Source organism: Prionailurus viverrinus, chromosome B4, assembly GCF_022837055.1.
Source record: "Prionailurus viverrinus isolate Anna chromosome B4, UM_Priviv_1.0, whole genome shotgun sequence".
Classification (NCBI taxonomy): domain Eukaryota; kingdom Metazoa; phylum Chordata; class Mammalia; order Carnivora; family Felidae; genus Prionailurus; species Prionailurus viverrinus.
The window spans coordinates 61,975,205-61,999,935 of record NC_062567.1 but is presented as its reverse complement, the minus strand read 5'-3'; the positions used below and the strand labels follow the sequence as shown (position 1 = coordinate 61,999,935).

The 24,731-nt window shown below is 40.3% G+C and overlaps 1 protein-coding gene across 1 annotated transcript in view; it reads right to left on the bottom strand.

The window, feature by feature from the left end:
* Positions 1–20,784: 20,784 nt before the first annotated feature.
* Positions 20,785–24,731, bottom strand: part of FGD4 (FYVE, RhoGEF and PH domain containing 4) — a 241,470-nt gene continuing 237,523 nt past the window's right edge. The window contains exon 18 of the mRNA XM_047866422.1: positions 20,785–20,927. Coding sequence (XP_047722378.1) covers positions 20,914–20,927 — 14 coding nt within the window. The 3' untranslated portion in view covers positions 20,785–20,913. The remainder of the gene's footprint in view (positions 20,928–24,731) is intronic.

Here is a 24,731-nt window from a genome sequence, read left to right as displayed (position 1 = left end):
TCATGAACCATGAAATCATGACCTGAGCCGAAGTCTGACATTTAACCAACTGAGCCACCCAGGCACCCCTATCTTCTCTTTCTTAAACACAAAAACTTCAGAACTGCAAAAAAAATGAAGAGCAGACAAGATATTTATTCTAAATCCTCTTATTTTCTACCAAGATGATATAGTAGTCAGAGTTTACCCACTTTGCTTCTCAGCCCTCTACTGATAGAGATTTCCATCTCTTCTTTTTCTGTGAGCAGTCCGTATTCCACCCAAGAAGACAGAGGGGGTAGGCTCATGGTAAAGCTCCATGGGCATAATCAGTAACCGCTTCATAGGGGCAAGGTGCCCTGGGGCCAAAATGATGCAACTACACCTGTTGTTCCCTAATTTGTGGCACCAATAGACATAGTCTTTTCCTATCTGCAAAACTAAAATAACAAGCATACAATATTCCAGAAAGACAAATGTCATGAATTTGTGTGGCGTTCTATATTTCCATTTAAATTATAAAATATCTTTTGGGGGGCGCCTGGGTGGCGCAGTCGGTTAAGCGTCCGACTTCAGCCAGGTCACGATCTCCCGGTCCGTGAGTTCGAGCCCCGCGTCAGGCTCTGGGCTGATGGCTCGGAGCCTGGAGCCAGTTTCCGATTCTGTGTCTCCCTCTCTCTCTGCCCCTCCCCCGTTCATGCTCTGTCTCTCTCTGTCCCAAAAATAAATAAACGTTGAAAAAAAAAATTTAAAATATCTTTTGGGAGGTAACATCCAGATCCTTTTAATGTGCTTCAGGAATAATAGTGTCTGCTTTTTAATTCTATCTTTTTTCTAGGAGAAATAACCGCATGGCCAGTGCACAAGAAGTCCTCCTATCACCACCGCCACCAGTTAGGTTTAAGCAGCTTTGTCCAGTACTTCTCTAGACTCTAGAGCATTGAGTTTATCGGATGCAGAGGAAAAGAAAACCGTTTGAGGCTGCAGAAACAGGAAGTGGAGAGGCCTCGAAACAATGTGGCTCTATTTTGATAACTTTAAAAAAAAAAAAGAAAAAACATAAGGCAGGATACTCTATGTGCAATGTGTTTCACTGGAGACAAACAAAGCAAACCAATATGGGTTTTCACGTTTTAAATTCAGAATATTCTTGCTTGTGGGAAAGCCACTTAGCTAAGAAGTATGACTTTCCTCATCTAAAGTGGGATAACATGTTTCTCAGTGGGTTGCTATGGAATCGCATTAAGCCATCATCAGGTACTGTCTCCAAAGGCTTTTAAAGACCAAACCAAACAAAACAACACTCTTCTCCTTCGGTCATCTCTTCCTTACCATAGATTTATGATTTAGACAGGATCATTTAGTTGCAAGTCACAGACATTTAATTCAAACCAACTAGCTCAAAAAGAGGGATTGATTAGCTTGTATAACCAAAGGGCAAGCATGACGTTGGCCTCAAAATTAACTGGAACTGGCGGCTCAGGTAGCATCAGAATTCTCTCTACTTCTTGGCTCTGCTTCCCTCTACACAATCTACTTTATCCTCTCAAATCAATCTATTCCTATGGATGAGGTGAGCAGGCAGTGGTGGAAGCTACAGGTACTCATTGAGCAAGCTGCCTCAGAGCCGACGATGTTGAGTGAATATGTGGGATGAAATGAAAGTAGGTTTCCACCCCATTTCCCTGGTATATGAGTTTCCTATTACTGTCTTAACAAGTCATTTTGTGCTTAAAACAACTAAAAATGTATTATCTTACAGCTCTGTAGGTCAGAGGTCCAATGTGGGTCTCACCTGGTTAAAATCAAGGTATCATCAGGACTGCATTCCTTTCTGGAGCCTCTACAGAAAAGTCCATCCCCTTGCCATTTGCAGATTAGAGAATGCTCACATTCCTAGCTCTTGTTCCCCATCCAACATCTTCGAGGCTAACAATGTCCCATCACTTTAACCCTTGTTCTGTCATCATATCTCTCACTACAGCCAAGAAAGTTTCTCTTTTAAGAACCCTTGATTAAATTGGCCCACCTGGACCACCCAGGACAACCTCCCATCCCAAAGTCTGTACCACATCAGGTTAAGATGAACCTGACCCAAGCAGGGCCATTTAGAAACCTTCCCTCAGAATTTTTTAACTTGACCTAACCAGAGAATGTTCTCTTTCTGCCTGTGGAACTATAAGCATGTGAGTCACTGTCTCGAGGGTTCAAGTTTCCTACCACATGAATAAATTGGTTTTGGAAACCAATCTCTTATTCACCATTAAAAATTTTCCCAAATCCAACATTGTCCTATACTTTTAAATGTACATATATAGACATAATCTAGGAATTCTAATCCCCATATTTAATCACTCCTTTTCCTTCTTGCCCTTTTCACGTTATAACATTAAACACTTATTGAGTGCTTTCTGGATGTGAAGCAGTGTGCTAAGCATTTTGCAGTTGCTTTGCAGGATAGGTGTACAGATACGGAAACTGAGGCTCCAGGGATTTAAGTGAAGTGATTTATTTACATAGCTAATATGTAGCAGAGCTGTGATCAAAACAGGCTATTTGGCAGACTCCTAACCTTTGCATATGCCGCCTCGTTTCTTCATTCATTCCCTCATTTATTCAACACACATTTATCAAGCACCTATTAGGCATATGGGTCTTAGCCAGGCACTATATTTGCTAAAGGGAGGGGGTACTACGGGCAATAGCATGTCCTTCCCCCGTAGTCAACATTGAGTCCACGGAGGGCAGAAGTGGCATCTTATGTAGCTAGTTATCTCCACTACCTAGCATGATGCTTGGTTATATAGTACCACTCTAGTAAACTTCCGTTTTCCTTTTATTGGAGAGTCAGGATTCGAAAGGATTTAAGCAGGTCTAAACTGGTACAACTGTAACTAGGATTCGCAGTTAAACCCAGGCAAAACATATGAGGCTACCCTGACACAGAAGTCTTCATCAGAATAGCTGCCAAGTTATTTTGGTAGGGAGTGAGTTGGCTTTGTTCTAACTTAATATCCCGAAAGAAAGTTTATTTTGAATTAAATTAATAACTAGAAATTATTTTAATAGCTCTCGCAGAAGATCATCCAGACTTTCTTTATAGCATCAGTGTCTGGTATCATTTTCTGCCAGTGTTTTGATCACTAACCATAACGAAGCTGCCACTATCCATGCCTTCAAATCATAGTGGAACGTGCAGATCTAATGTTAACATGAAATACACAATTCTGGGGGCACCTGGTGGCTCAGTTGGTTGAGCATCCAACTCTTGGTTTCGGCTCAGGTTTCTTGGTTTGGCTCATGGTTGGTGAGTTTGAGCCCCACATAGGTCTCTGTGCTGACAGTGTGGAGCCTACTTGGGATTTTCTCTCTCTCCCTCTCTCTTTGCCCTTCCCCACTCACGCTGTCTCAGTCCCTCTCAAAACAAAACAAAAAACAAAACACACACACACACACACACACACACACCTCTGATGGGGAAGCCTCTGTTATATTTTGGAAACTGCCTGTATTTTGCAAAGACGGTAAAGTAAACAGCTTTAATCAATTTGCACTACTCCCCAGGCCTCAAGCTTAACACATACTTTGTCAGCAGGTGCAGGAAATTGTCTACAGATGATGGGGCCGGTCAGCTGGTTCGACAGCCAGCCATTAAATCTAGGGGGATTCTGACAACCCAGTAGAGGGCAGTGTAACAACACAATTAAGAGTAATAACATTGACTCTTCTCCCTCGCCAGTTTTCTTTTCTTTGCTGCATACCGTTCACCAATGGAACTTGCTTATTTTTTTAATCCTCTCACCCTCAAAACACGTGTATATCACTAACTGTTTGAGATATAGAGTGACTTTCCATCGTGGTAATGCCAACAACTGAAAATTACATATTAGACATCCCTGTTCTTAAACTACCTTTCTTACCTTGTCTCTGGGAAATTTTCATTGGCCTTTTTTTTTTTTTTTAACAACTGCATCACAGGTCCCCAAGATGTTGTTTGCCTTTCTTAGATGCTCTGCAAATCTCCTTTTTCCTCTGTTTCTCAGACTTCCTTTGTGTCTTCCCTATACCAACTCAATTAGTTCACACTTTTTGGTGAAGAGGAATTTAGCTTTTCAGCCCTTGGTTAAGCTACCTTTGCATATCCAAAGACTCACCAGTACACTGTGGTAAACAGAAGGACATCCACTCTGGATTTCTTCCTTTGGTAGTCAGGCCTAGTATAGACTTTGAACATCTTTCCTTTCTAATTGCCCAAACGGTCCATGGTCCATCTAACCAGCAGTCAGTAGCATGAGTCAGTTTAAGTTATAAGAACCAATTTTCTAAAAATGCCACACAATTGTGACGATAAAACTTATACATTAGTGACACAATTAGTAAAATTAGTGAATAAGACAGTATATCAAAAAGTATTTATAATATATATAAAGGTTTATCCAACAGCTGACTTTCTGTTTCTTTCTGATGAATTTTATTCTGTCTCCTTCAGTTATGGAATTTTGACTAAATAGATCAATAGATAGATGGACAGATGAATGAATGATTGAATAAATGTTTTGCATATTAAATACACTTCATATAGGCTAGTCAGAGACTAACAAGTTACTTTGGAACTAGAAAAGTGTGAGGAAAAAGTTCTGAATTAATCAACCTCTTTGAGAAGTCTTACTTACTCCCAACCCCTAATCTATGAAATAGGAATAATAATATAACTATTAAGGATGTGACCTACTACCCAAACAGAAGTAAATTTTTAAATAGAATGAGCAGTACTAGTAAGTTAATGGAAAGATAGAAGATGGTGTACCCCAGGTCACCTGGGTGGCTCAGTCGGTTAAGCAGCCCACTTCAGCTCAGGTCATGATCTCATAGGCTTTGTGTTCGAGCCCCGAACAGGCTCTGTGCTGACAGCTCACAGTCTGGAGCCTGTTTTAAATTCCCTGTCTCCCTCTCTCTCTGCTCCTCCCCTGCTCACACTCTGTGTCTCTCAAAAATAAATAAACATTAAAATATTTTTTAAAAAAAGAAAAAGAAAATGGTGTGCCACAAAATCCAAACAGCAGTTTCAAATGTGTGCCACTATTCACACCAGTAGCAAATACAAAGTAAACAAAATAAAAATGAAAACAGAAAAAACTATTAAATACTATGTCAGGTACTAAAGGTACAAAAGTGAACAAAACACACCCATTGGCATCCTCAAAATTCCTTTCTTCTCTTTCTCTTTTGGCAAGTGGGCAGAATTCATACACATCAGCACATAGGAGAGAGACCTAGCCTGGGCTTCCTGGATTTAAGGATGAATAGGAGTTGACCAAAGAGGAAGAGAAAGGACTTCTAAACCAAGCAGAAAGAGCAGCTTGTGCAAAAGTGAAGAGGAAAGAAAGCACATGATGAATTCTAGGTGCTTTAAAGAGTTCAGTGTGGCTAAATGTAGGCATAAAGGTCTGTGAGAGAGTGGTGAATGGCCGGGCTAATAGCTGGTCAGTCAGAGGTGAACTCATGAGAGTGAGGAGCTAGAGATGAATCTTAGAGGCAAGGGAGAAGATCAGAAGAGTAGGAAAAGAGACATATGATCTTACGGGTTGTATAAACATGAGCCACATCCCCCTGGATTGAGACAAGGTAACAGAAAATGTGAAATCAGACAGGGAGTGCTGTAGTAATCCAAGTCAGAGATGATGGTAATGTATACAAGGGTGGTAATAATGAAGGTGGAGACATCTGGACAAATTTGGAATAGATGAACTTGTGCAGGTAATATAAAGAAAAAAAAAATGGCCAAGGGCAGAATGGGCAATTAGAACATCTAAAAGGAGAGCAGGAGAAGGATATTAGAACAAGGAACCATAAAATAGTAACCAAAAAACATAAAAGGAAAAATAAAAAAGAATGGCTTGTTCAAAGTGTATTTTAGATTTTTTTTTAATTTATTTTTGAGAGAGAGTGCACACACAAGTGGGGGAGGGGCAAAGAGAGTTGGGTACAGAGGACCTGAAGCAGGCTCTGCACCTACAGCAGTAAGCCTGATGTGGAGCTTGAACTCATGAACCCTGAGATCATGACCTGAACTAAGTCGGGCACTCAACCGACTGAGCCACCTAGGCACCCCCAAAATGTATTTTAACCTCCTTCTTGTGGGCTTCTCTTGCTTCAGAAGCTAAAAACTATATGTCTCAGGGGCGCCTGGGTGGCTCAGTTGGTTAAGTGTCCGACTTCAGCTCAGGTCACTATCTCACAGTTTGAGCCCTGTGTTGGGCTCTGTGCTGACAGCTCAGAGCCTGGAGCCTGTGTCGGATTCTGTGTCTCCCCACTTCTTCTCTCGCCCTCCCCCATTCATGTTCTGTCTCTCTCTTTCAAAAATAAATAAACATTAAAAATTTTTTAAAAACTAAAAAAAAACTATATTTCTCAATATCTTTTCAACGAAGTGTTCCATATATAATTTTATTTCCATAAAACAGGTACATTCACTCAAGGCTTAAATTCTGTTCAAAATTATGAAAAGATGTAAGTGTTACACAAGGCATCCATTTTGCTTGTGCAGATATAGGAGGCATGACATGGTTCAGGAGTTAATGGTTTTGGTAATACTTTCTGATTTTCAGATAGTGGCTGAGGTAAGCAGACCCTGAGAGCCAGCTCCTGCTTGTGATAAATGTGTTAGTAATTCTTGGTGCCCCAATTTTTCTGGGAGTAATTCCTGGATCTGGATGTCTAGCCTAGAGCCCATTTCCCAGTCATTCTAACAGATTTATAAGCATCTAATTCCATGTATCAAATCTCTTTCTGCATAAACTTGTTAGAGGAGTGTATTCATTTTCTAGGGATGCTATAGCAAAGTACCACCAACTCATTGGTTTAGAAAAATAGAAATGTGGGGCGCCTGGCTAGCTCAGTTGATAGAGCTTATGACTCTTAATCTTGGGATCGTGAGTTTGAGGCCCATGTTAGGTGTAGAGATGACTTAGAAAAATCGTTTAAAAAAAAAAAAGAAAAATAGAAATTTGTTGTCTCACAATTCTAGAAGCTAGAAATCCAAAATCTAGTTGTCAGCAGGATGGGTTCCCTTTGAGGGCCGTGAGGGAGAATCTGTTCCATGCGTCTTTTCTAGGTTTTGGTGACCCCAAGTGTTTCTTGCTTGTGGCAACATTACTCTGACCTCTGCCTCAATCTTCACATAGCAATCTGCTCCCTGCATATGTTCACAACATCCTCCTTCTGTGCATGTCTGTCTCTGTGTCCAAATGTCCTCCTATTTTGAAAACACCAGTCATGCTGGATTAGGGCTCACTCTAATGACCTCTTATTAAGAGAAGACAGAGTAAGGATTTTAACTCAAAGGAATTTTAATTTGATTACCTCTAAAAAGACCCTATTTCCAAATAAGATCAGATTCTGAGGTACTGGGGGTTAAGACTTGAACTTATTTTTGGGGGGAATACAATTCAATCCATAACAAGGAATATGACAGGAACATTTAGTATTCCTTAAATATTCACATGGTTCTGATTTCCCAGCCTCCTTTGCAGTATGGTTGAGGTCATGTGACTACTTCTCTAAATAGCTGTGAGCAGAGGTGGTGTGGATTTCTTCTTAGCTGAGTCAATGAGAAGCCTTGCTCAACCTTCTAGCTCCGTTTTCCTGATTTGACAAACTTTGAAGACACATGTTGAAAGAATGATGAACCAAAAAGGTCAACCCTTGGTCAGCCTGTCAGCCTGGGTCCCTGAGTGTCTACATAGAATAGCGTCCCCTGCCAAAACATATTAGACATGTAACATAAGCAAGAAATAAATCTTTGTGGTTTAGAGACACTAAGATTTAGAGGTCTGTTTGCAGCAGTTGGTGTTAGTTATCTTCATTAATACAGCAGCCTAACCTTGACAGGCAGATTATTGGAAAAGTTCCCATCCTGGAGTTCAGTTTATGTCCTGAAATGGACTTTTTAAAGCATCTGCCAGGGTGCCTGGGTGGCTCAGTACATTAAGCATCTGACTTTGGCTCAGTTCATGATCTCACAGGTCATGAGTTCGAGCACCACATCAGGCTCTATGCAGACAGCTCAGAGCCTAGAGCCTGCTTCAGTTTCTGTGTCTCTCTCTGCTCCTCCCCTGCTCATACTCTGTCTCTCTCTCTCTCTCTCAAAAATAAATAAACATTAAAAAAAATTTAAAGCATCTGCCAAAAAGCGGGGGGGGGGGGGAGGGAGGGTGGTGCACCTCTCCCAACAAAGAATATTCAAGGAGAAGAATACAAAAATCCCTACATATCTGTATTAGTCTGCTCAAGCTGATAAAACAAGTTACTACAGATTGGGTGGCTTAAGCAACATTTATTTTCTCACACTTTTGGAGGTTAGAAGTTCAAGATCAAGGTGCCAGCAAGATTGGTTTCTTGTGAGACCTCTGTTCCTAGCTTAGAGATGGCTGTCTTATTGTGTTCATGCATAGCTTTTCCTCTAGGAACAAGCAGAAAGAGAAAGTCATCTGGTTTCCCTTCCCTTTCTTATAAGGGTACCAATCCGATAGGATTAGGGCCCCACCCTTATGACCATTTAACTGTGCTATTTCTTTTACAGGCCCTATCTCCAAACATAGTTACATTGGGGGTTAGGGCTGTAACATATGACTTTGGGGCAGGAGGGGACACAATTCAGTCCATGACAGTATCATTGAATGAATAATATAAAATATGGAGAGCTCTTCTGATCATACTCTCTAGATGGGAGAGTTAGTAGCTTCTTTCTGTTCTTCATATTTTTTACTGTTTATGTTTTTACTGTTCATAATATAAATTAGATCACACTATACCTATAGCTATTTTTTCACTTATAGTGAAAAAACTATTATAATTTTTCTTCACTTATTGCTATATTATAGACATCATCCATATCAGCACATACAAATCCCAACATATTTTTTCTTTTTTTTAATGTTTATTTATTTATTTTGGAGACATAGAGAGAGACTGAGCAGGGGAAGGGCAAAGAGAGAGGGAGACAGAGAATCCCAAGCAGGCTCCGTGCTGTTGGCACACAGCCCGATGCAGGGCTTGAACTCACAAGTCATGAGATCATGACTTGAGCCAAAATCAAGTTGGACTCTTAACCCAAGAGTCAGACACTTAATCAACTGAACACCCAGGTGCCCCTGAAAATATTCTTTCAAATGGCTGCATAGTCTTCTGTTGTAAAGAGTGTGACGATTTACTTAAGTTTACTTAAGTTTTTCTCTTGACAGATGATAGATCAGTTCAAATTTCTTACTCTGGACAATGTTGCAGAAAATTTGTGACAATTTGAAAAAACTCACAGATGAACCATGTAGCCTAAAAATACTGAAAAAATTAAGAAAGATTTAGGTATTATTGTAAGAATACATCATGTAATACATATAACAATAAAATATGTGTTAATTATTTATTTATTGGTAAGGTTTCTGGTCAACAGTGGCTATTAGTAGTTACGTTTGGGGGGAGTCAAAAATTATATGTGGAATTTTCAGCTGTGCAGGGGTTGGTGCTCCAAACCCTGCATTATTCAAGAGTCAATTATATTCATATTTATATTATTATTTCAGTAGGGTAGATTCCTAGACATGCAATTGCTAAGTCAAAGGGTATGCATCATTAAAATTTAAATAGTTACTGTATGCCAGTTTATAATTGCAGTAAGAGTATATGGGAGTATCCATTTCCTCATACCCACCCTAGGGTAGTGTCCATATTTTTAGTTTTGCCAGTTTAATAGGTAAAAAAGCAATCATTTTGTTTGCATTTAATTATTAGTGAAATTTTGCATATATTGGCCCTTTATTTCTTTTTCTAAACATTTAAAATAAAATAAAATAAGCACACTTAAAACAAATGGTCCTTACAAATGCCTTCTTGGTGCCCAAGTGCAGCACTTACAGTGTCTTATTTGACAAGCAGCCCAGCCTATCTGCCTGCATAAAACTTGGAATCTTGAAGTGGAGATTTCTATGTGCTTATCAACACTAATGCTGAGCCCACCAGCTACCTTATTTGTGCTCACAGGATTCACTATGCCCAGCAGCTTTGGCTGAGAAATTAGACTTCTAGATGAACAGGAATAGAGAGAAGCCAAGAATGGAGAGAAGCACTATAGAACATTTAAAAAATTGAAGTGACTATGCATAGTTATACATACAATAAATTATACTTGTATATGATACCAAATACAGGCTTTCAAAAAAGCAAGGAGAATCAGGGGGACAATGAATAACAAAAAACATAATAAGAATCTTGCAAAGAATGAAATCTTGTCATTTGCAACAACATCGATGGATCCAGAGGGCATAATGTTAAGTGAAGTCAGTTAGAGAAAGACAAATACCATATGATTTCACTCATATGTTGAATTTAAGAAACAAAACAAATGAACAAATTAAAAAAGAGACAAACCAGAAAACAGACTTCTAACTACAGAGAACAAACTGATGGTTACCAGAGGGGAGATGGGAGAGGTGGGGGATGGGTGAAACAGGTGACGGGGATTAAGAGTACACTTATCATGATGAGCACTGAGTACTGTATAGAATTGTTGAATCACTATATTGTACACCGGAAGCTAACATAACACTGTACATTAATTATGCTGGAATTTCATTAATTAAAAACCGTACAAAAATTAAAAACTGACTTTGGAAAAAAAACTTACAGTACTAGAATCTAAAGGAACATTAACAATTTCATCATTTTAAATTTTAGTCCAATTTAGTGATTTACAAATAAGAAAACAAAGACTTAAAGCGGTAAAATGATCTGCCCAGGTTCATAGCTCCAGTTACTAGCAGAGACGGGATTCGAACTCCACTCTCTTGACCTTCAATTTGACAAAACCTCCTTGCTCTAGGAGTCCTGTCTCTCCAGATTTAAAAAAAACAAAAAAACAACCAAACAAACAAAAAATAAAAACCCTCATACATTTTAAAATGTGACTTTTGGGGGCGCCTGGGTGGCTCAGTCGGTTGGGCGGCCGACTTCGGCTCAGGTCATGATCTCGCGGTCCGTGAGTTCAAGCCCCGCGTCGGGCTCTGTGCTGACAGCTCAGAGCCTGAAGCCTGTTTCAGATTCTGTGTCTCCCTCTCTCTGACCCTCCCCCGTTCATGCTCGGTCTCTCTCTGTCTCAAAAATAAATAAACGTTAAAATAAAATAAAATAAAATAAAATAAAATAAAATAAAATAAAATGTGACTTTTGGGGGCGCCTGGATGGCTCACCGGGTTAAGTGTCTGACTCTTGATTTCAGTATAGGTCATGATCTCACGGTTGGTGAATTTGAGTTCCCTGTTGGGTTCCACACTGGCAGTGTGAATCCTGCTTGGGATTCTTTATTCCTTTTTCTCTGCCTCTCCCCAGCTTCTGATCTCTCTCTTCCTCTCAAAAAAATTTTTTTTTTAATTTTTTAATTTATTATTATTTTTAATGTTTATTTATTATTTAGAGAGAGAGACAGAGACAGAGACAGAGGGACAGAGTACAAACAGGGGAGGGGCAGAGAGAGAGACACACACACACACACAGAATCTGAAGCAGGCTCCAGGCTCTGAGCTGTCAGAGTCTTTTTTAAAAAATGAGACTTTTTGCAGAATTAAAATTTGACAGTTACTTATCCGGCTTTCACAATTATTTTATGTCCCTGCCTAAGACCCGGCTGCACTGTCTGGTAGAAAGTGAACCCAAACCCTGAAGCCAACTGAAAGCCCCAAGAAGTATCATCCCTGAGTTTTGCCCACAGACATTAAATTCACAAAGATGACCAACTCCCAGGATCAGTCACCCAGAAGCAACTGTGGCCTGGAACCTAATCTATAACTTCTCTAAAAGCCACTTTCCTACCCTCCCCCCACCCACTTTGCCAACTGTGTGTCAGAGATTGTACATCTCATTCTCCAGATCCCGTTATAAAACACTAGCATGTTAGCAAACCTTAGATTAATTTTATCACACCCAGACTGGGGTATGTTCTCAAGCTAGGAGATTCTCTAAAGGTTGTTTTAGATTTTTTTTTTTTCACTTCAAAGAAAGGGTGGAAATAATTTTAACAATAATAATGAAGGTTATAAAAGGGAAGATAAAAGTCACCTGAACTCTGTTGGCACCTCATCAAATCCCTCGCCCTAGAGGTAACTATTATCAAAGTTTTCTGGTGTGTGCTTTCAGAAATTTTCCACACATGGGTTGGTTAAGCATCTGACTCTCAATTTTGGCTCAGGTCATGATCTCACAGTTTGTGAGTTCAAGCCCCACGTTGGGCTCCATACTTCAGCACATAGTCTGCTTGGGATTCTCTCTCGCCCTTTCTCTCTGCCACTCTCCCACTCCTGTGTGCATTTTCTCTCTCTCTAAATAAAACACTTAAAAAATTAAAAAAAAATTTCCTACACATGTCTAAGTTGGAGTAGAGTCATGTTGTTTTATAATTTAAGTTTTCACTACCTTGTAGGCATCTTTCCAAATCAATATATGTAGCATCACCTCATTCTTTTTAATACCTTTAAATGTATGTATGTATGTAGAACACAATTTGTTTATGGTTTGATTTTTTATTTTTATTATTATTTTTTTAAGTTTTTTTTAAAGTTTATTTTTGAGAGAGACAGAGAGAGAGAGACAGAGCATGAATTGGGGAGAGGCAGAGAGAGGGGTACACAGAATCTGAAACAGGCTCCAGGCTCTGAGCTGTCAGCACAGAGCCTGACATGGGGCTCGAACTCACGAACTGCTAGATCATGACCTGAGCCAAAATCGGACGCTCAACCAACTGAGCCACCCAGGCGCCCCCTTGATTTTTTTTTTTATTAAAATTTTTTTTCTTTTTTTAACATTTATTTGTTTTTGAGACAGAGAGAGAGCATGAACAGGGGAGGCTCAGAGAAAGAGGGAGACACAGAATCTGAAGCAGTCTCCAGGCTCTGAGCTGTCAGCACAGAGCCTGACACGGGGCTTGAACCCACGGACCGCGAGATCATGACCTGAGCCGAAGTCGGACGCTTAACCGACTGAGCCACCCAGGCGCCCCTGATTTGTTTATTTATTTATTTATTTATTTATTTATTTATTTATTTATTTATTTTTAATTTTTTTTTTCAACGTTTTTATTTATTTTTGGGACAGAGAGAGACAGAGCATGAACGGGGGAGGGGCAGAGAGAGAGGGAGACCCAGAATCGGAAACAGGCTCCAGGCTCTGAGCCATCAGCCCAGAGCCTGACGTGGGGCTCGAACTCACGGACCGGGAGATCGTGACCTGGCTGAAGTCGGACGCTTAACCGACTGCGCCACCCAGGCGCCCCTGATTTGTTTTTTTTAAATTGCACTGGTCTTTAAAGGCACCCACACTGAGAGAACTTGAAAATTATTGGTGGAATGAGTACTAATGAATGTTCCTTGCCTAATATAATCCATGTACAGGGAAAGATGTGTGGCCTTAGATAGGTTACCTATACTTCTGAGCTTCATTGTTCCCATTCTGCGAAAAGGGACCAAGATTTCTTGCCCAGAGGGTGATGGTGGCATTTGATGAGATAATGGGTAAGGGACTACCTGGTGAGGTGGAAATGATGTTTTGGAGAGGCAATATACTGTACTCTTTAAAGCATGGGTTTTATAGGCAGACACAGCACGCTTGAATTCAAGTTCTGTTTATGGGTTCTAACCTGGAATGAGTGATGCACACTCTCTGAGTCCATTTGCTCCGCTACAAAATACATTAAAAAATAGCTGTGTGATTCAAGACAAAATAAGGCATATAAGGGGCTTACTTAACAGAGTGTCTTTTTCAGGAAAGGTGCTCAATAATAGTAGCCATTGTTGTCAAGTGTGACCACTGAAGCTAGATAAATCTGGGTTTATAATCTGCCTCTGACACTCCTTAGATACATGTCCTGAGGGGTTCTCTTAAAGTTTCTGAGCCTTAGTTTTCTCATCCTACCTTATGGGGTTGTGAGGATGAAGTAAGATGCTTAGATCATTCCCAAAACATGGTACATATAAGCACTCAGCACTGCATTCAGGTCTTTGAATGGGAATACACATCAACTCCTTCCCTTTTTCCTTCCAAGTTCTTCATGCACAGATGAAGGGTATTTTATTTATTTATGTATGTGTGTATGTATGTATGTTAGTAATGTTTTTATTTTTTAAAGCACATTTTACTTATTTATTTATTTTAATATAATTTACAGTCAGGTTCGCCTACATACAGTATATACAGTGTGCTCTTGACTTCAGGAGTAGATTCCCATGATTCATGGCTTCCGTACAATACCCAGTGCTCACCCCGACAAGTGCCCCCCTCAATGCCCATCACCCATTTTCCCCTCCCCGCTCCCCCCCATCTACCCTCAGTTTGTTCTCTGTATTTAAGAGTCTCTTATGGTTTGCCTCCCTCTCTGCTTGAAACTATTTTTCCCCCTTCCCTTCTCCCATGGCCTTCTGTTAAGTTTCTCAAATTCCACATGAGTGAAAACATATGATATCTGTCTTTCTCTGACTGACTTATTTCAATTAGTATAATACCCTCCAGTTCCATCCATGTTGTTGCAAATGGCAGGATTTCATTCTTTCTGACTGCCAAGTAGGCTCCACGCCCAACATGGGGCTCTGACTCACGACCCTGAGATCAAGGGTTGTGTGCTCTATTGACTGAGCAAGCCAGGTGCCCCCAAATAAAGTGTATTTGACTCTAAGGTAGCCGTGTTGAAGATGAGTTTTAAAGTCAGAACCTCTGTGCGCTCTTGTCATTGTTCCATCATCTAAAATCCTTTCTATAGGCTCAGTCTACCCAGCAGTTCACAAGAAGTGTAATGAGATATAATGAATAGCATTAAAATGTATTCAGATCAGAATGTTAATCGTAAGCAAAAAAATCCGCAGAGGACTTCTTCCTTCAAGGCATACGTTTTCTCAGCAAATTAATTTCTTAAGTTATCAAATAACAACTAACACCAATTCTATTTCTCTGTTGAATTTACAAGTTCAATAGGGACACAAATTGTAATGACACGTTGCGGGAGTGGGGAGTGGTTACGGGAGAATGAATCATAGCCCAAAGGAATGCAAAGCTGAGAAACATCCTGAAAAAATGTTAAGCTAGAGAACTAGAGATGGCTCTGAAAGACAAGTGTTTAGCAATCATGGCTCAAGTCCATTTAGGACAGTAATTTTCGAACTCTGCAGGTCACAGATCATGTTCCCAGCCCACTAGGGTTTAGGTTATTCATGGGTCTCCATGAGTTCCCAGTTTCATGGATGAAATAAGGAATTTTGCTCCAGGAACCCTATTGCTAAATACCACCTACAGACTGAGAACATGAGGAAAATACTTGAGGTCCCTAAAGCATTCTGGTTAGATCCTATCTTTCCATTTGGACCCAAAGGGAGTAGAGGCGAGAACATTTGGACAGGGGGACAGAAGAAAGGAGGAGAGGGTTGTAGGGAAGTACAGGCTCTGGAGCAGAGCTTCTCAGCTTCGGCACTACTGAAGTTTTGGATGGGAGAATTCCTTGCTGCGGGGTGCTGTCCTGTGCACTGTAGGATGTCTGTATAGCAGCATCCCTGGTCTCTATGCACTAGATGCCAATAGCACCACCTCCCTCCCGATTGTGACAAACCAAAAACGTCTCCAGACTCTGCCACATGTCCCGTGGAGGGAGGAGACATGGAGATGGAAAAGCAGACTGAGAGCCGTCATTCTTGGTGTGAGGAAGCAAAGGATGGGAATATACCCTTGCCATCTGCCTCCCCACCTTTCTCCTTTTATAAACATTTCCTTTCTCCTTTATAAACATTTTCGGGCTTTAAAAGGCTTTTTTGTGGATCCCTTAATTCCCTTCTCTTTTTTTGGCTGGAAAGTTATATCTTTTTCATTCTAGTTACCCCATGACAGGCTGAGACTTACCCAAGAGACCATTGGTGAAGCCCTCGGGCATCTGGGAGAAGAGAAGGAAGACACGAGGGCACAGGGCGCAGGCCGGAGCTCATCGGGACAGGTCTTGTATTCGGCCCGTTCTTACCACAGTTTTGACTATCGCTGTGCTTCATAAAAATGGAGGAGAGCAGGTAAAGAAAGAAGGGGGTGAATCAGAATCATCTGGAAGAAGGGGCGCCTGGGTGGCTCAGTCAGGGGAGCAATGGATTTCGGCTCAGGTCATGATCTCACGGTTCAAGAGTTTGAGCCCCTCGTTGGGTTCTGTGCTGACAGCTCAGAGCCTAGACGCTGCTTCAGATTCTGGGTCTCCCTCTCTCTCTGCTCCTCCCTCACTAGTGCTCTGTCTCTGTCTCAAAAATAAATAAACATTAAAAAATTTTTTTAATAAAAAAAATCATCTGGGAGAAAATGATCCTTGTCCACCTGCAGGCACGTAGCCCCAGGCACATCAAAATCACAGCAGCCGCGAGCGCCGATGGGTATCCGTGGGATGGTTTCCAATAAGCATCCCGTGCGGCTCTCAGGTGTTACTTCTTCCCACTCTCTCCTCCCAGAACAACCACCTGCCTAAGAAGTTTTCTAGGACATCTAACCTCAGTCACAAGTGGGCTCTCAGTAACAAGTTAAAGATGTTCCTTGGGGTGCCCTGCTGCCTTAGTTGTAAGAGAATGCAATGCTTGATCTCAGGGTTGTGAGTTCAAGCGCCATGTTGAATGTAGAGATTACTGACATAAATAAATAAACAAACTTAAAAAAAAAAAAGATGTTCCTTGAAGCATTATCTAAACTAATGAAGGGGTGCCTGGGTGGCTCAGTTGGTTAAGCATCTGAATCTCTGTTTCGGCTCAGGTCATGATCTCACAGTTTCATGAGTTCCAGCCCCACGTCGGGCTCTGTGCTGACAGTGTGGAGCCTGCTTGGGATTCTCTCTCTCTCTCTCTCTCTCTCTCTCTCTCTCTCTCTTTCTGCCACTGCCTTACACTGTCTTTGTTTTTCTCAAAATAAGTAAATAAACAAAAAAAATAAAGTAGTGAAAATTAGGAAGTAGGACATTTGCTTAAAAAGTTGTGGTGGAGTATAAATGAAAACATTTATATAAAAAATATGAATTTTTATAGTGCTAGTGCCTAGCACATAGTAAGCCCTCAAATGTTAACTGTTGCTATGAAAAACTGGGGGCGCCTGGGTGGCTCAGTCAGTTGAGTCTCTGACTCTTGATTTCGGCTCAGGTTGTGATCCCAGGGTCATTGTATTGAGCCCTGCTGTGTTCTGTGCTGAGCATTAAGCCTGCTTAAGATTTTCTCTCTCTCTTTCTCTCTCCCCCTCTGCCCCTCTCCCCCACTCATGCTCGCTGTCTCTCTCTCTCTAAAAGAAATGAAATGAAAAAAAATTTTAAATATGAAAAACTGCTTTTGGAGGTAGAGAAGTGCTTAGGGTAGATGATATTGAATGAAACTAGTAAGACCCCAGGCTACAAATAGTGGATCCCTATTTTACAAAAATATATCCATAACTTGGGAATTACAGGGGCACCTGCATGGCGTGTTAAGCGTCCAGCTTCAGCTCAGGTCATGATGTCGCGGTTCGTGGGTTGGAGCCCCGCGTTGGGCTCTGTGTTACCAGCTCGGAGCCCGGAGCCTGCTTCGGATTCTGTGTCTCCCTCTCTCTCTGCCCCTCCCCTGGCTCACACTCTGTTTCTGTCTCTCTCTTTCAAAAATAAACATTAAAAAAACTTTTTAATGTTTATAATTTGGGCATTCCAGCTCAATCTGAGCTGTGACAGGCTATCCCTTGGGTGTGGTTATGACTGGTGGGGAAACACGCTCGAGGAATTTGCTCTGGTATCAAGTAGAATAAGAGGGCACCTGGGTGGCTCAATCGGTCGAGCTTCCGACTTGGGCTCAGGTCAAGATCTCAAGGTTCATGTGTTCAAGCCCCACATTGGGCTTGCTGTTGTCAGTGCAGAGCCCACTTCAGATCCTCTGTCCCCCTCTCTGCCCCTGCCCCAACTTGTGCTCTCTCAAAAATAAAGAAAACATTACAACAGTAAGTAGAATAAGAGAGCAGAGTGGAGGGGGAAAAGACCACTACCTGGAGGGTCATAGCACAGCTGTGTTTTGGGCTGTCCTTCCCGGCAGAGCTGGATTAAGGGGTGGGCGAGCAGGGGAGCCTCCCGTGTTGCCATTGTACAAGGGATGCTAAAGTGTCGGTGAGCGCTAGTCATGGTGGAAAACAGTGCTTTGGGGAAAGTCGTATTTACCAGAACTCTCAGAGTACAGAATGTGGTTAAAGCCACTTGTCACAGTTTGAGACCCCCCCCCAGGTGGCGCTCGTGAGTAAGTGGCCCCTACACCACTTTCTAGTGCAAATGGGTCCAGCTGATTGCTGTCTTTTCGTGTTGTGAATAGTAAGCATATGCAACTCTCTTGCCAAAACTGGAGAGCCCAGAACACAATACCTGGGTTGCCAGCTGCCCCCAGAAGTCTTACTTCTCTGCCCTTCCTTCTTTTCTCCAAATAAATGTTAAACAAGTATTTAAATAGTATTAGTTTTAAAAGGCACCAAATTATTACTTTTCCCTGGGGCCCTGTATGTCCTATCTGACCCTGATCCTAGGCCAGCCCCCCTGGCCTTCTTTGGAGCTCATAAAGAACAGGATTATTGGCAGAAGCTGAAGAATCTTTATTTGTTGCATTTCGGTTGTCATGCTGGCCAAGGAATCTGTTGCATACTAAGATCTGAGCGACTTGTGTCCTATAACTGGGGCTTAGGTGACAAATACTAATGCAAAGTGTAGGAGCTGGGGACTCTCTCCTCTGTTCGGGCCCAAGTCACTGTCAGATAATACCCCGAGGTGAGAGGAAGCTTGGATCTGCCAGGCTGCCACCACTGTTGGCAAACTCTGACGGGTGACTGCCACTAGGGGTGGCATATTCTTAGGTGATGTCAGCAGGTCCTTAATGATGGTGTGTTTCTTCTTAATTTCTGGATTTGAGAGAATTCAATTTAATTTTTAGATTTGAGAGAAAATGGAAGATACAGAGAAGAAAAGTCAAGGTGAAATCACCCAGGATCCCATGGTTTTATTTTTAAACCTTACATTGATCTTTACTTAGGCTGCTTGAAGCCTGGGCTTTGTAGTCTCATCTCATACTGGTTTCATGGTTTTCTTTGCTTTGGTTTCTGAATGCTGAAATGTACAACTTGTCCTACTGCACTTTTTCTAAGGTCACTTGAAAACAATAGAAATGCAGATCCTCTGGAATTTGGTATTTTAAGAGTAAACGAAATACATAAACGTCCCTTATGCAGAGCTTTGGTCTCACCAAACGCATGCAGGAAGTTAATCACGGATTTACTCAGCTTGTTGTCTTTTTTACTCTCACACAATTTTTCCTCCCCAAAACCTATTACTGTTTCTTGGATCCCTTAAATAAACCAATCATTAATATATAATCAAAGCAATGCTTTTAGTAATCAATCCCAGTTCCTTTTATTTGAAATAATGTGTAATTTTTTTTTTTTTTTTTTAATTTTTTTTTCAACGTTTATTTATTTTTGGGACAGAGAGAGACAGAGCATGAACGGGGGAGGGGCAGAGAGAGAGGGAGACACAGAATCGGAAACAGGCTCCAGGCTCTGAGCCATCAACCCAGAGCCTGACGCGGGGCTCGAACTCACGGACCGCGAGATCGTGACCTGGCTGAAGTCGGACGCTTAACCGACTGCGCCACCCAGGCACCCCTGAAATAATGTGTAATTTTATAACATTCCAGATATTGGTTGGTACATATCTCTACTCTAGTTAAAATAGGATGTTTCTCTTGTTTTTGTTTCGTTTTAAAAACACAACAGTAGGGGCGCCAGGGTGGCTCAGTCGGTTAAACGACCAGCTCTTGATTTTGGCTCAGGTCAGTTGGTGCGAGCCATGCGTCGAGCTCCATGCTGACCATGTGAAGTCTGCTTGGGACTCACTCTTTCTCTCTCAAAAATAAATAAACGTTTTAAAAAAAAAGGAAATATTACCTTAGGTTGAATGACAGCTGACATCTGTGAGGTCAAAACTGTTCCTTGTGAATGTTGACATATAACATTTTGCGAAAGTATGGCTTGCTTATATATTTTCAAAAATCATTTTGCTTACAAAGAACATATCCTCTGATTAGAGGAATGACAAAATATGGGGATAGTTAGCTGTATGCTCAGAGAAATTTAAAAAGAAACCTACTGTCAATATATTCAGAGTAATCCTAGACCTTAAAATTTTTTTTAAAGTTTATTTCGAGAGAAAGAGAGACAGCAAGAGAGCACAAGTGCACATGCACAAGCTGGGGAGGGCCAGAGAGAGAGAGTGTGAGAGAGAATTCTAAGCAGGCTCTGCACTGTCAGTGTGGAGCATGACACAGGGCTCGAACCCACAGAATCGTGAGATCATGCTGGATGCTTAACCGACTGAGCCACCCAGGTGCCTGCCCTTAGACTTAAACATTGATACAATAAGCAACTAGCATATAGAAAGCACTCAATTAATATTTGAATGTTGAATGAATGAATGACTCAAGATAAACTATTTTCTGAGACTATTATTTTTCCTAGGACAATTTGAAGTTGTTTTTCTTTTTATATCTTTATGAAAAATTTTAATTTGTATGAAGAGAGATAAAAGGAAGTTTGCAATTATAGAATCACAACGCAGGAAAATAAAGAACTAGGTTAAACTCCATAAAAACATTAAAAAATTTTTGTTGGAAAAAAATTTTTGAAATACATGTAGATTTACAGAAAAGTTAGAATCAAATTACAAGAATTCTAGTTTATTCTTAATCCTGATTCTCTAGTAACATTTTTATTTCATTGGCTTAATCTCTCTCTCACTCTTTCATTGCTGAATCATTTTTTGGTATGTTGCAGACATGTTGCTTCTTTACTCTCCAATACTTGAGTGTGTATTTTCTAGAACAAGGATATTCTCTTATGTAATCACATTGCAATTACTGAAACAGAAAAATTAACACATGCAATATTGTTATCGAATCTGGAAATGTTAATTTCTCACCAATTGTCTCAATAATGTCCTTTATAGTAGGAAAAAATATTCTGGCTTGGGTCCAATCAAGGATTACATACACATTGCATTTAGTTGTCTTCTGTAGTCTTTTATTCTGGAAAAGTTCCTCAGTCTGTCATTGTATTTTATGACCTTACCATTTTTGAAGAATATAGGCCAAGCATTTTGTAGACTATTCTTCAATTTGTGTTTGTCTGATATTTCCTTGTGATTAGATTAGGTTCTGCCCTTTTGGTAGGAATACCACAGAAATGACATTATGCCTTTCTGAGTGCTTTGGATCAATAGGCCCATGACACTAATTTGTCTCTACTGGTGATATTCACTTGGTTAGGGTGCTGTCCCCATGTTTTTCCATTGTAAGGTTATTTTTTTCTTTTTGTAATTAATAAGAATTGTGTAGGTGCAACTTCAAGACTGTATAGATATACTTGTCCTCAAGAATTTTTTATCCATTAGTTACAGTGCCCATTTATTGCTATGCTTTGTGAAATGCTATTTTTTTTAACTTCATCATTACTTCTACATTTGTTTGCATTCTATTATAGGAAGAAATTTTCCTTTTTCTTCATTCATTCATTCATTCATTCGTACCAGTTTGAATTCATGTGTTCCTATTTTATTTAATGGATTTTAATCCATTACCATCATTCTCCCTGACCCCCAGGGTTAATGAGATATAATTGACATATAACAACCACCATTTTTATTTTCATGTTCAACTGTCCCAGACTTTGCCAGTGGGAGCTTCTTCAAGTTGACTCCTGGTTCTTTGGACATGTCGTTATCATTCTTTGGGCACTTTCCCATTTTCTAGCATACTATGATATTCTAAACTTACTTTGAATGTTCTCTACCCTAGCCCTGGAATCAGCTAGTTTTCCAAGGAGTTCTGGTTTCTTTTAAAGGAGAATGGTATTTAGAAACCAACATAGATATGCTGGGATATTACTGGGGTGTTATTGCTTCTAGATCCTCACAGCAGACAGGTAGGAAATATATGAACACACACATCGATGTGTCTATACCTATATCTATATCTATATCTATATATCTACAACTATATCTGTTTCTGTTATAAACATCTATACCCACCTAGATAGCTAAATTTATAAACGTATATTCGTGCCGATTCCTGCAATTCTAGTCCAAAAACAGGATTTATTAGCATGTTCTCCCTCTCCATATTGTAACTGCTTTCTCTGACAGTGAGAAATTTGGTTTCCATTATCCTCAACACATCACTTATTTGCTCAGTTCTAAAATTCAGCAGAAGTAATGTTAGAGACGTTAAGCCATGCCACTGGGAGAAACACACCAATGACCTGGAATTCAATATTTGTTTGTAAGTCTATCATTTTTAGTTTAAGAATACATAGTTAATATTCTGTATTTAAAAGTGTGTGTTAATTAGTTCTTCTAATTTTTAGCTTCAGTTTGGCTATTATTCGTGTGCTATTATTTGCTATACAGATAGGTTCACTCATTTGCATTTGTATTTTACTTTAGATTTTGTTTCACAATTTTATTGTGTGTGTGTGTGTAAAACATTAAGATGGTTCAAAAGCCAAAACTCAACAAAAAAGGTATGTTTAGAAAAGCATCATTAGTCTGTGTCTCCCTCTCTCTCTCTGCCCCTCCCCCGTTCATGCTCTGTCTCTCTCTGTCCCAAAAAAAATAAATAAACGTTGAAAAAAAAAATTAAAAAAAAAAAAAAAAGAAAAGCATCATTGCGGCGCCTGGGTGGCTCAGTCGGTTAAGCGGCCGACTTCGGCTCAGGTCATGATTTCGAGTTCGAGCCCCGCGTCGACTCTGTGCTGACGGCTCAGAGCCTGGAGCCTGTTTCGGATTCTGTGTCTCCCTCTCTCTGACCCTCCCCCGTTCATGCTCTCTCTCTGTCTCAAAAATAATAAAAATTAAAAAAAAAAAGAAAAGCATCATGACTACTTTAGAAAATAATTTTTCTCTATTGAGGGTTCCTTCTTCTATATTTATAACTAAGCCTGGGTCCTTTGCTTCATTCTCTTTATATTCCATGCCTGCTTGCTCTCTACTCCTCAAGCATACACACAAACATACATAAATGCATCTTGATGGAAAAGATACTGAAAAACTACAAGATGATCTTTAGGATAAGGCATGTTTCTTCCACCGTTGGACATGATTCTCTACAGAAACAACATTCTTAATTTTTTCACAGTATATTTCACAGTATATGACAACATATTTAAGTGATTTAAAATATTGTTTCTTGTGAAAATGCCATCATGAATTATAAGGTCCATTCTCACTGTATGAAAGCAGAGAGTTTCTTTTACTAAGACAAAGCAAGCTGGCTTTGTTTTTACTTAAATGCAGGACCAAAACAACCCATGAATCACTTCCTCTATGAAGTAACTGCAGACTAGGCACTCATCCAAACCCTGGGCCAGATCCACCCTGCCAGCCCCACTTCCTTAGGACATGTGTCTTTCAGCGCCTCTGGCTCCTTTTGGAACAGGGACCAGCTGCCTCTAATTTCCTCAGTCCAGGTGCTATGGTGATGGTGGTGATGGTGGTGATGGTGAGACTGAGTTTTGAAAGCAAAAATCCATCCATTAGGCGAAGATTAAGATTTTCATCATTATATTTTGAAGTCCTTGATTATGTATTAACTAATCAGAAATCTGGTTTTGTTATTAAAACAGTTTAGCTATATAAAATGTTGATTTCTTTTCCCCTCAGCCTCTATTCCAAAGCTCTATATGCCCTACAATTTGATACTTCAGAAGAAAGGTTCTATTCATTTTTTTTCCTTTTACATAACCTAGCTTGTGCACTGAATAAGTATTTATTAAGTTCTTAAAATGTGCCAGTCACTGTATTGTGGATTTGGGACATCAGTAATCACAAAAGATAAGTGGAACTTATTTGGAACTTATTTTCTCACCAACGCAAGTTATTCAAGGCAGCACAGGGGAAGTGTCCCGCAGTTCCGCACCACTCCAGGGACTATCCAAAATGACGAAATGGAAGAATTCCCCTCAGAAGAATCTCCAGGAAATAACAACAGCTAACAAACTGATCAAAAAGGATTTAAACAATATAACAGAAAGTGAATTTAGAATAATAGTCATAAAATTAATCACTGGGCTTGAAAACAGTATAGAGGACAGCAGAGAATCTCTTGCTACAGACATCAAGGGACTAAGGAACAGTCAGGAGGAGCTGAAAAACGCTTTAAATGAGCTGCAAAATAAAATGGAAACCACCACGGCTCAGACTGAAGAGGCAGAGGAGAGAACAGGTGAACTAGAAGATAAAATTATGGAAAAAGAGGAAGCTGGGAACTTATTTTCTAGTAGGCACAGGCAGACAATGAAAAAAAAACCATAAAAATAGATAATTATTTTGCTATAAGTTATGGGAAAATAGATGTTATGGGAAAAATAGATCAAATTAAGAAGGAATGGGAGTTACATTGGTAGTGAAGGCAGTTGTAATCTAAAATACCGTGGTTAAAAGAAATTGAGGTGGTGAGATTTGAACAAAGACTTCAAAGTGGTGAGGGTGTTACTCATGCAGGTATCTGTGGAAGGAGTATCACAGGAAGAGGGCACAGCCAGTATATGTGATATAAGGCTGAAGTGTACTTGGCTTCTTTAAGGCAAAGTAAGGACATGTATGGTTCAGGGTGGTGGTAGGGAAGACATACAAGGCCTGGTAGGCCACACAAAGCCCTAGGCTTTTA